Consider the following 12,877-nt stretch of genomic DNA (forward strand, 5'->3'; position numbering starts at 1 on the left):
TTGCACAGGATGATAAATCTAGCCAAGCATGATTGCCAGTGAGAGAACCAATACAGCTAGATGCAGCAGGCAGAGAATAAACAAATGACAATAATACTTTATATTTATAAGCCACTGTAAGGTTTACAGAATTCTGTACTCAGAACAACTCTGTGAAGTTGACTGGATACAGTGAGCAGAGAACTAACATAGCTGGGTAGAGTAAGCAGAAAGAGCCAGACACTGAGCATAGCAGCTACTACTACTACTACTACTACTATTACTACTACAATTAGTACTACTACTATCACCACCACCATTACCAGTAATAATAATAATAGCCAGTATTCATATAATAATTTAAGGTTTGCAAAGCACTTTACAAATATATTTCATTTTATTCTCACAACAACCTTGGGAAATAGATACTATTATTATTCCCATTTTACAGGTAAGAAATACTACCATTTTACAGACTGGCTCAGGGTCCAGTTGGAAGTCAGATCTTCCTTACTCCAGGTTCATCATTCTATCCATGGCCACCACCTTAGATGCATTATATACAATTAAGCACATTTGGCACAATGTGCAGAGTAGGCAAAGGGGTACTAAAATAGAAAGACAGCACAGACAAAAGGAAACTAATACATCTTATCTTGTTAGCTGTATGACCCTTAGCATGATATTTAAACACTCTGGGTCTTAGTTTCCTCATTTATATAATGAGGGGTTAGATAATAGCCTCTGAGGTTCCTTATAGATCTAAATCTATATATGATCCTATAATGTGAGCACCTTGGATAAAAAGGAAACCAATACATCTGGAAAAGAGTGGGGAAGAAAAACAACAGAACTGAGCACTAGTGAAACAAATCTCCAAAGATATTGTGCAGCAAAACAGAGCTGCAGGGCTGAATCTGCCAAGTTGACTAAGGAATGCTGTCAATCAGTCAGACAAGAAGCATTCAGCCAATTTATAAGCAAAAGAACTTCTGACTAAGTAAAGTTGATTTTGTCCCATACTTTTTAGAACCAAAATCGGCCCATCTTGATCATCTGAGGGTATCAAAGGGTAGAGAGGCCATGGGAGAGGCCATGTTTCTCAGAGTCCTGGATTTGCAGCTGAAAAGCTCTAGGAAAGAACGAAGTCTATGGGGTCCACAAAAGAGGGAAGATTTAATCTTAGTAAATAAGGACTCACTTCATTTTATTCTAGTCAGGTGTATGCCTGTAAAATTGTATGTAACTCTGATTTGAGAGGAGTGACATTAAATTGTCCTTTTAGCACAGAGGTGGTAGCTGAAGGCACTAAATAAAGTACACATTTTTCAGATTTGGCCAATTTTGTTTTGTTTTTAGCTACTCTTTTCAGGTAAAAGGGAGGATTCTACCAGAGATAAGGAAGAGTCATTAAGAACTCATAGTAATGGGAAAAAAAAAAAAAAAAACAGCAACCCCCCCCAAAAAAAATGTTATATAAGCAAATGCCATTTTAGGATTTAAGAGGATATTATTGAAAAAATAACCCTGTAGAAAAACCTCTTTGGCTAGATGAATCACTCGAATTTTTCCATTCTGAAGCTTAGATTTTTATAAAGCGATTTTACTTAAAGTCCATATGAACATTTAAATAGGGAAAAAGTCACCCTGTTCCCGAAGTTTTTAGACAACTTATCCTAAAAATCTCTTTCCTTTGACGTTTTACGGTACCCCATTAATCTCTACTACTCACCTATGTACATTCCCATTGCCACCCTGTGGGGAAAGTTACCAGCTCCTTAGGCTAACCTTACTAGCCCAAGTGTCCCAACCTTTGATTTGTCTTTTGCATAAAGGCAGATATATTGATCCCCACAGGCCTGACCTGTGGTGAGACTTAAATGAGATAATGGATATAAAACACTTTGCAAACCTTAAAGAGCTATACAGTTGTTATTATCATCATCCTCATCATATAGTCACCAGGGCGCCAATCTGGAGATGACTTTATTCCGTAAGCCTTCTACTGTCCTGCTGAGCTCAAACAATGTTTATAGAGCAATAAGACTTGTACCAGTAAATGTTTAACAATAGGGCTGGAGTGGGGAAGAGGAAGAAAAAAATGTAAACACACGCTTTTAAGTTTACTTTGCATTATTAACACTTTCTTAAGTATAGACAATAAATAAAACAACAAATCAAGCCCAGATTTGTAGAGACTGCCAATTTCTAAGGTGTAAATGCTTACACTGAAAATTTAACAGTGGTTAGCAAACTAGTTGAAGCTGAATCCAGAACATGTTGGTTTTGGTCTCAATCCCATGCCTCTGCTTCTATGATATGGAACTTAATGCCTTCTAACTAAAATATGTCCTTTTAACCCTTCTGTGATATCATCCAATGTCCATCATTAAAATCACTCATATGATAAGGCTTTTCTCGGGATAGTTAAAATGCAAATGTGTTATTAGGAATGGAGGTTATCCATTTATCTATGAATACTCATGATGAGTTTATGAGAATAGGTAATTTTAGGCTTGAAAGTCAGAAAGCAGTCACATCCTAGGATGGAATCCAGAACAACTAAGGAAAGTGAAAGGAGAAATTTTGTGGTCTGTGCATTCAGCCTTAGAGAAGCAAGAAACTGGGAAGGAAAGGGAACTCTGGGGGAAATAGGGCAAAGGAATCTTTCTCATTTACTCTTTTCACCCTTTTGAAATGCAGTTAAAGAGTCCTGAGGGTGACTGACTTATTTAAGTTTTCCATCCCCAATGCAGCAGATTAACTGCACGTGTGCACTGAAACAGAGATAGAAAGAGAAAGAAGAAATCTGGTCTGTGGTCTGCCACTCTGGGCGCTGCTGATGAAGGGAGCCAGGTGATTGTCTCACAGCACTTTCCTCAGTAAATGTACAAAGCTGCTTCAGCTCTACCTATATTCTAAATTAACCCCTAAGAGACCACCAGCAGCTAAGAGGGCCACCTGGGAAAGCAGAACTACAACTAGTAGGTGATGACTAGGACAAGATGTGCTTGAGGCTGCTCTGGTTTAGGAATGGGGAAGAGAAGAGGTTGCAGAGGCAATGGTACTCTTGAGGCTGGTGTTTAGAGGTCTCCCAAGGTTCGGAGAACCAGGGGAAGGTAGCAGAGGGGTGCCAGGCCACCAAGGAACTAACTTAGGAAGAAACAAAGTAATCATTTTTCCTACTGAGATATTAAGTCAATTGTTTCTATGCTACTGAAGAACTTAAAGGGTCATCCTCATCTCTGGGAGAAAGATGTGGTCAACCCACGCACTCCCAATTGCAACTCTGCTGGAAAGTATATCGCTTGAGAGGAAGCTTGAGAGGTATAGTGGATAGAATCTCAACTCAGAAAGTCCTGGGTTCAAATTCGACTTTAATACTTTTTAGCTGAGTAAGCCTTAACTTCCTTAACCTATAAAATGGAGGGGTGGGACCAAGTGGCACTTAAGGCCTCAAATAGCTCTAAATCTAGGATCTGATAACTTCTCTGTGAGAGTCTGGATATTGAGGTCTACACCATCCCAGTCATGTGCCTTAGAATCAAAGAAGCCAAGTCTTCTATGGTTTATGGATCAGGATGAAAACTCTATCACAGTTGTCTAGGACCTGGGGGGCAAAACTGCACAGCTGGCTGTCCTGAGAGGAGGTGTCAGTTTGCCACACCTACCTCAAGTCTCTCCTAAATCTATCCAACTACAAATTAAAACCTGCTTCCTTTTTCCTGTCCTCAATAAAATTAGAGAACAGCTGCTAATCACCATCTGTACCACATTCCTCCATATAATTTTTGCCTGTTATTAACTGCCTGCTCCCTCTCCCAGATCCCAGTTTGCCTCCAGCCTTCTCTTTCCCAAGCTAGACAATCCCCATTCCTGCAGCAATGCATTTTCTCATCTGGATCCATTTTCTTTCCTTAAATCTTTTTGCCTTAGGGCAGGAAATTTAAACCAGTTGCACTCCCCTAAGAAGAAGGCTGGGGAAGTTCAAAGGTGCAGCTGGGAAAATCTGGCAACAAAAGATACCTGCAGAAGAAGACTTTGAAGGAGGGTAGAGGTCCGAGCTCTCATGAGCCAAGGGTGAGGAGGGAGACCTCACCCTGATTCAGGGAGCCAGTCCCCTTCGTACTAAGAAGGACAGATCTATCTCACAGGCAGAGGGGTAGCATAGGAACTAACAGTGGTCAGCTCCAGTGGGGAGGCTCCTAAGGAGCTGTTCTTTAGCACCTTCTGCTGAGGAAGGAAAGGAAGGGGAGATATAGCTTCAGTGCTTGTTGGAGGTCATTCTTTTTCTGAACATACCTCTGCCTCCTCTATCCCAGGGACCCTTTCCCCCCCTCAAAGTTTTGCTCTTCTAGGCTTCTCAAATTTTCCTGATAAAAGGAGTGGTAAGCAAGTCGAGACAGGAGAGGGATATAGTACCTCAACCCTAGCTGGAGGGTGAACACAGCTGCCCTCCCAATCCCAAAAATCTTTTCCTTCCATCTAAGATCTGTGCCCATCCCACACACCCCTACAGTCAGACTCCTTGAATTTTCCTTCCTATGAGAGATTACAAGGTGATAAAATTGGGGCCAGGATATTCCCAAAAGGACCATGGGCCACTTTCAGCTGCTCTTCCTAAGTAATGACACCAGGGTCTTCTGCTTCACATGAGCTGGGAAACCAAACTTCCATAATCTGGAAACCTGCTGTGATACAGCTTAGGCACCCTCTTTTTCCTCTGTAAAATGAGAGAGATTGGACAAAGTGGTTTCTCAAGTTCTTTCCAACTCTCATACTACAAATCTTATGAGAATTGAATTCCATAATTTGACCTCAGCTCATCCCCAATTTCAGAGTCTTCCATACTCTGTAATGGGGGTCTTGATATCTCCATTGTCTCCCCCCTAAAATAAAAAGTTGGAATAAATGATACCCAAGATCCCTTAAGACCTAACATAATACTTTGAGAGCTGGGGGTTGGTTGGTTGGTTTTTTGGTTTTGGTTTTGATTGAGTTTTTGGTTGTTTTTTTTTGTTTATTTGTTTGTTTTTGTGGGGGAGAGGGGCCTAGTACCTTCAAATTCTCTTTTAATCCATTCATTCAAAAAAAGTTCTCTGTTGCCTGTAAGGATTACAACTCTACCCCCTACAATATAGTGGGTCCTTTGCTGCCAAGTTAAAAAGTTTAAAAAAAAAAAAAAACACTGTCTTTACAACCTAGGAATACAATAGAGAAACAGAATAAGGCCTGAACTGTGATTTCATTAATATGGGAAATTTTCTCTATAGAAAATAGTAGGCAGTTTCTCTATAACTTATTGTCCTGATGAGTTGCCTGGGGCACTAAGATATTAGTTGATTTCTTCAAGGTCATCTAAGTATGTATGTGTCAGAGGTGATACTTGAACTCAGATCTTCCTAACTCTCCGGCCAGTTCTCTATCCATTATGACAGTTTGCCTCTCTGGAACTAGTTGATAATCTGTGAAATAGGGGAAGGTGTGTAGCTTAGCAGTGGCCTTGAGTTTTACCAAGAACTCTGCCTCTCTTCACAGGGTCCAGATCTAACTCCTTCACTCCCCTTCAAAACTGAGGGTCCCCTTCTTCCTTCCTGCTTTAAGAGCGGTTTGTAATGCTTGCTCCAGTTGCAAACATTCCTACTTGAAGCTACAGGGAGCCTCATGTTAGCCTTTAGAATCATGCACCAGTGCAAACTCCCAGCTCAGGGGACCTCACTCCCCATCATTACTCCCTCCACTCCTTACTGCATACAGGGCCAATAGCAGATGTCCAGACATTGGGAGGATTAGGGCCCTTTTTGGACCTAGGAATAAGAGGGCTTGCTCCCTTTAGGGGATAATGGTCAGAATCCCCTCACCCTGACACCTGCCTGGGGAACCTGGAACTTCTGAGTCTTCAAGGGCTGAGACTGTCTCCTCTGGGCTCCGTTTGGCTTCTTCCTCCTCCTGGCTTGTGGCTCCTGGCTCTTCCTGGACAGCCACAACTTCTCCAGAAACCTCCCCTTCTTCATGGCTTGTGGCTCCTGGCTCTTCCTGGGCAGCCACAGCTTCCCCTGAAACCTCCCCTTCTTCTTCTGAACTGACTTCCCCAGCTTTTTCTTCAGATTTCTCCTCAGACTGATCTTCCTCTTCCCCTTGTTCTTCAGAGGATGCCTCCTCCAACTCCTGGCTGGTTGCTAGTGAAACCTGACCTTCAGGAGAGAGCAGCTCAGCCTCCTGCTGTGCCGCAGAGCTGTCAGTGCCTTCTGCCTCACTGGCCTTGGCTGGGGCTGAGCCCTCCAAGTTCTGATTTTCCTCCAAGGTTCCCTGGGGCTCTCCCTGGGCAGGCACTTCTGCCCCAGCCTCCAACTCTTGTTCTCCTTCCTTAAGCCCTCCTGCATCTGCATCAGCCTCCGATAACTCTTTTTCTGGTGTCACTTCTGACTCCTTGCTTCCTGGGGCCTCCCTAGATTCTTGGTCTCCGTTTTCTCTCATAGAATCCTGGCCACCATTGTGCTCTGAGCTGGAAGGAGACTCAGGTTCTGCTGCTGCCATTTCCTCTTCTCCTGGGACCTCTCCCATCACTTCAGTGGCCTCCTCTCCCTCTCCAGCTGGACCTTCAGCCTCTCCTGCACTAGAAGATTCTGAGCCTCCTTCAGTCACAGCCTCCCCTCTCAAGGGACTAGCCCCAATCCCTTCCCCTTCTGAACTATCTCCCTCCATAAGCTCCTGCTGCTTTTCTTCCAGGGGTCCTCCTTTTCCTTCTCCAGAACTAGCCTCTGCCTCTTGCCCTCCTGCACCATCTCCCTCCATGAGTTCCTGCTGCTTTTTCTCCAGAGGGGCCTCTTTTCCTTCTTCAGGGGTTTCCCCTTCCCTTGCAGCTCCAGCCTCAGCAGCAGCTTCCCAGGGCAGAGCCGACTCTAAGGCAGAGGTATTGGCTTCAGGGTCAGAAGCAGGGCTATGGTGACCTTCAGCATCAGCAGGGGGCCTGGGCTCCCCACCAGCCTCTCTCCTCTCCCAATTCTCAGCCTCATTGTCATCTGTGTAATGGAGCTGCAGGTTCTTCTCTGAAGGGACTGGGTCTGCATAAAGTGCCCTCTCCTCCTCTAGACTTGGGTCTCCAGCTGAGAACTGATTCTCCAACAAATTGGCAACATCTTCCGTGCCACCCGAGGCAGAGACTTGCAGTTCTAAATGATCAGAACATGATCAGTCAGTTTCACAGGGTTGGCACTTGGTCTGCTCCTCAAAAAAGTCTAACTACAGCTAACCTTCACCTTCACAGGATGAGGAGCTAGTTGGTAAATATAGTACCCTAGGGTCTTACCCCTGCTAGCTCATTTTATTCTCATAACAGCCTTTGAGGTAGGTGGGAAAATGTAATTAGCCCCATTTTACAAGAGGTCAAAACTGATCCAAAAAGAATTTACACCCTTATAGAGTGTAAGTTCCTTGAGGGTAAGGACAATTAAAAAATTTTATTCTCTTATGTTATCAGATGCCTTGCACATAATTGGCACTTAATAAATGTTGTTAAATTGAATTTCGAGGCAGAAGTGGGATTAAAAAACATAGCTCTCTAGCTTAGTGGTCAGTCCCTAAGCCAAGACACTTTCCATGAGACCCCTATGACTGCATACATAAAAGGGAACATAAGAATGGCAAATTAAGTCTTTTTAAAAGGGAATATGGAAATAGGTGTTTAGAAGAATTGCACATCAGCATGATATTTGTGGAAATGTGTATAAAAGAATAGTACATATTTAATGTATATTGGATCACTTGTTATCTAGGGGAGGGAGAAGGGGAAAGGAAAAATTAAAACACAAGGTTTTATGAGGGTGAATGTTGAAAATCATTCATGTATATATTTTGAAAATAAAAGGCTTTAATTAAAAAAATAAATAAGCATGAAAGACTATTTTAAAAAGAACTGCACATGTTTAACTTATATCAGATTGTTTGCTGTCTTGGGAAATAGAAAAATAAGGGAGGGAGGGAGGGAGAAAATTTTGGAACACAAGATTTTGCAAAAGTGAACGTTGAAAACTATCTTTTCGTATATTTGGAAAAATTAAATGTTAATGAAATTAACAACCAAATAAATAATTAATAAATGAATTAGTAAATAAATAAAAATAATGAAGGAATGAATAAATATGATTGGCTCAACACCACACCAGGTATTGCCAAACTGTTAAAATAGCAGTTATTTATATTCCATCCCTACAGATTCTAGGGTCATTTACCAGCATAATATTTCTTTTTAATATATCTATCCACAAATGGGGTGAAAACAGGTGTTTGCAAACAAGATTCTCTCAAATTACACATAAAAATACTTTGGGGATTACTTAGTGGTTCTCAGCCTCATTAAGTCCCACACAGCCTCTGGTACTCTTTAGGGCAGGTATTTCATTAGAACTCTGCTCTCCTTAGCAGCTCTAGTCCTTGCATAAATTTGGCTGGGAAGGTATGTTTGTTTGTTTGTTTGTTTTAATTACAATAGAGTTCCTTATGGTCTAAACTCTAGAAGCTAGTCTTCTAAAGGTACCCTCTAGGACTTCCAGACTTTCTTGAAAGGCGAAAGTGTGAAAAGAGTATAGAAAACAAGAAAAACAAATTGTAGCCTCAGATTAACTCTCCTTCTATGGGGGGAACTTGGGTAGGAATGGTCAGTTAAAAGGAAAGGATCCTCCCCAACCTTGGAACTCTCTTGAGCCCTAATATCTGTTAGACAAACATATCTATGCCTACCTGAGGAAGCGGGCTCTAGAGATCCCAGACTCTGGGTTGCTAAAATAGCATCTTGGTTTCACTTCTCTCCTCTTCTCTATCCATAATGCTGGCCTTCCTGGGATAAGGATGCTCTTCTGCTGCGACAGAGCAGACCCCTAAAATCTGGTATTCCCTAATCTCTTTAGACTTGGGGCACCTAAGATCAGGATCAATCTTGAAGGGCTGAAGCTCTATGGAAGGAATAATTTTTCAACAATCTCTTTGGGATCCAGAATTCTGGAAGAAGGTATTAGTTAACTTTGACAATAAGAACAACAATATTCTGAAATATTTCCTCTGCAAGTTCCCAGGGTCTTAGCATCCATTTTGTTCTTAGATCTTTCTAATATCCCCAAGGTAGTAGAGAAGCAAGCTGAAGTAAAAGATTTCTCCAAGGTCATACAGATATTTAATATCAGGATAAGATCTAGAAGATTAAATCTTCTGACTCCTATAGTACACTTTCTAGTTGTCTTGAGGATACCTTTCTCCCTCTTTCAGCATCCCCACCCCCCCACCCCTGTTGGTAATGAATGCTAGAAAGTCACCTAGGACATTATATTTGAATCTCAATACCCTCGAATTGCTCCCTGATCCTTCCCTACCATTAAAGCTTACCTGTCCCAAATCCTAGTCCTCCACCAAATAAATCAAGCCACATTAAGGTGTTAATGGGTGACTATGGCTTAATGTCTAACTCTCCTGGATCTCAAGAATCATAGAATGTCAAAGCTAGAAAGAGTCTTAGGGAATCATCCCATCTCAATCCTATTTTACAAATTCAGATAATTAATTAATAAGCCCCAGATAATTAAGATACCTGTCCATCTTAATAGGTCTTCAAGAGACAAAGGCCTTTTAATAAAAAAAGACACCATAAATAATGAAGAGTTCTAGAACTCAAGCAAGCTGTAAGAACAAAGTGGGGAAGAGTTTTGATCTGACAGAGGAAAAAGTGGAGCTTTTGGCTCTTTCCAAAATCCTACCACAAAGGTTGCAACTATCCAACTACATGTAGGCCAGTCCTTCTTGGGATGAGAATGCTCCATCTCCAATTCTCAAGTGGCCTACCATTTACCTTTTTTTTTTTTTTTTTTTTTTTTTGGTTTAGAATTTTATTTTTTTTATTAATTTTATAATTATAACTTTTTTTTCACAGTACATATGCATAGGTAATTTTTTTTTTACATTATCCCTTGTACTCTCTTCTGTTCCGAATTTTTCCCCTCTTCCCTCCATCCCCTCCCCTAGATGGCAGGCATTCCCATACATATTAAATATCTTATAGTATATCCTAGGTACAATATATATGTGCAGAACCGAATTTTGTGGTGGTTGTTGTTGCAAAGGAAGAATTGTATTCGGAAGGTAAAAATAATCTGGAAGGAAAAAAAAAGCTCACAGTTTACATTCATTTCCCAGTGTTCCTTTTCTGGGTGTAGCTGATTCTGTCCATCATTGATCAATTGGAATTGGATTAGCTCTTCTCTATGTTGAAGATATTCACTTCCATCAGAATACATCCTCATACAGTATCATTGTTGAAGTGCTTAATGATCTCCTGGTTCTGCTTAATTCATTGAGCATCAGTTGATGTCTCTCCAAGCCTCTCTGTATTCCTCCTGTTGGTCATTTCTTACAGAACAATAAAATTCCATAACATTCATTTACCATAATTTACCCAACCATTCTCCAGTTGATGGACATCCATTCCAGCTTCTAAACACTACGAAAAGGGCTGCCACAAACATTTTGGCACATACAGGTCCCTTTCCCTTCTTTAGTATTTCCTTGGACCTACCATTAACCCCTACGACAGCCAGTGCTTGGGGTTTTCCCTAGAGTAGCTCTTGGTTGTGAAAGCAACAATGTGTAATAAGGCAAAATGTGTTAGACTGGGGCTTAGGAAACTTGGGTTCTATTGGTCAATGGATATGAACAGACAATTTTCAGATGACGAAATTGAAACTATTTGTAGTCATATGAAAGGTGCTTCAAATCATTGATCAGAAAAATGCAAATTTAAGACAACTCTGAGATACCACTACACACCTGTCAGATTGGCTAAGATGACAGGAAAAGATAATAATGAATGTTGGAGATGTGGGAAAACTGAGACACTGGTACATTGTTGGTGGAGTTGTGAATGAATCCAACCATTCTGGAGAGCAATTTGGAACTATGCCCAAAAAGTTGTCGAACTGTGCATACCCTTTGACCCAGTAGTGTTACTACTGGGCTTATATCCCAAAGAGATCTTAAAGAAGGGAAAGGGACCTGTATGTGCAAAAATGTTTGTGGCAGCCCTTTTTGTACTGACAAGAAACTGGAAACTGAATGGATGTCCATCAATTGGAGAATGGCTGAACAAATTGTGGTAAATGAACATTATGGAATATTATTGTTCTGTAAGAAATGACCAGCAGGAGGATTTCAGAAAGGCCTGGAGAGACTTACATGAACTGATGCTGAGTGAAATGAGCAGGACCAGGAGATCATTATACACGGCAACAACAAGACTATGTGAACATCAATTCTGATGGACATGGCTCTCTTCAACAAAGAGATGATTCAAACCAGTTCTAATTGTTCAGTAATGAAGAGAGCCATCTACACTCAGAGAGAGAACTGTGGATACTGAGTTGGACCACAGCATAGCATTCTCACTCCTTCTGTTGTTGTTTGTTTTCATTTTGTTTTCTTTCTCGGTTTTTTTCTTCTTGATCCAATTTTTCTTGTTCAGCAAGATAACTATATAAATATAACTACACATATATTGGATTTAACATATATTTTAACATGTATTGAACTACCTGCCATTTAAGGAAGGGAGTGGGGGGAAGAAGGGAATAATTTGGAACAGAAGGCTTTGCAAGGGTCAGTGTTCAAAAATTACTTATGCATATGTTTTGTAAATAAAAAGCTTCAATTAAAAAAAAAGGGGGGGGAAACTTGGACTTTGATAGCAGCTCTGTTACTAATTGTGTGTAGAGTCAGGAAGAACTGGATTCAGATCATGCTCCAGATCCTTTACTAGCTACATAATTTGAGCAAGTCATCCAACCTCACTAGGTCCCAGTTTCTTCTTCTGAAAAGTGAGGGTTAGATTAATCATCTCTAAGGACCCTTCTCACTTTAAATATGTGATCTCATTACTTTTCAGGACCTAGGTTTTCTCAATTCTAAAAAAAAATGGAGGCAGGAAGGGAGAGGTTGGATTTCTAAGTTCTGTTCAAATGCTATGGTTTTGAATTCCTAAACTAAATAGCCCCTGATCAGTCTGAGGGGAGAAGATGGAGAAGAGGAATTGACTATGAGAGAATGGAAAATGGCAAACCTCCCTCTTAATTTCCATGCACCTGGTCTGCTTAGGGGCCAGAAGAGGGGAAGGAAAGCCAAACTTCATTTACCACAGTTCTGGAGTAGCAACTATTGGCATCATGCTGCCTGTCCCCTTATGCATTTGCTGGGAAAGCCATTAAACCCCTACTATTAATTTGTAATTAATTTGTTAAGTCCCTACTATGTGTAATACACAATGATAGGCATAGCTGCAGAAACAAAGCTAAATAAGATAAAGTCCTCATTCTCAAAAAGCTTACTATGCAAAATAGGCCATTTTCATCTACTAAACCTCTACATGCTTCATCATAGCTGCAGGCAAGCAGGTAGACACAGATCCTATGGGTACCTAAGCAAAGAGATAGCAGCACACAAACACACACATACATGCTTCATTGAAGCCTTGGGGAAATGAAAAACATCCCACCTGCCTTAGCACATGCCAGACTCGAGCACTACAACCCTGGCTCAGTACCAGGTAAGCTGCCAGACCCTTGTGGCCTTCAACTGCACCAGCCATCCTTCACCCCACCCCATCAGCACAACAACAGACCTGAGGGTCCCCATGGGTCTAGGGCAACAACTGTGGCACTAAGTAATTAGCCAGGGCCTGCAGACCCTAGACCAAGAAACCTAAAACAGTTCCCCTACCACCCCTAAAGCAGAATTCAAATTTATAAATTTATAAAAAAGAAAAATAGCTAAAAAAAATGAATAAACAACAACAACAAAAGGGGTGGAGAGAACTGACAGAAAAGAGAGCAGACCAGGGGAAACTGTAGATAGAAACAAAACA

The 12,877-nt window shown here is 41.2% G+C and overlaps 1 protein-coding gene across 2 annotated transcripts in view; it reads right to left on the reverse strand.

The window, feature by feature from the left end:
- The window catches only part of SRL (sarcalumenin), a 68,265-nt gene that overhangs the window by 18,840 nt on the left and 36,548 nt on the right, over positions 1-12,877 (reverse strand). The window contains exon 2 of one of the 2 annotated variants that reach the window (XM_074279998.1): positions 5,853-7,151. The exons of the other annotated variant lie outside the window; for it this stretch is intronic. Coding sequence (XP_074136099.1) covers positions 5,853-7,151 — 1,299 coding nt within the window. The remainder of the gene's footprint in view (positions 1-5,852; positions 7,152-12,877) is intronic. 2 annotated transcript variants of the gene reach the window in all.

Source organism: Sminthopsis crassicaudata, chromosome 1 (assembly GCF_048593235.1).
Source record: "Sminthopsis crassicaudata isolate SCR6 chromosome 1, ASM4859323v1, whole genome shotgun sequence".
In the NCBI taxonomy this organism is placed as follows: Eukaryota; Metazoa; Chordata; class Mammalia; order Dasyuromorphia; family Dasyuridae; genus Sminthopsis; species Sminthopsis crassicaudata.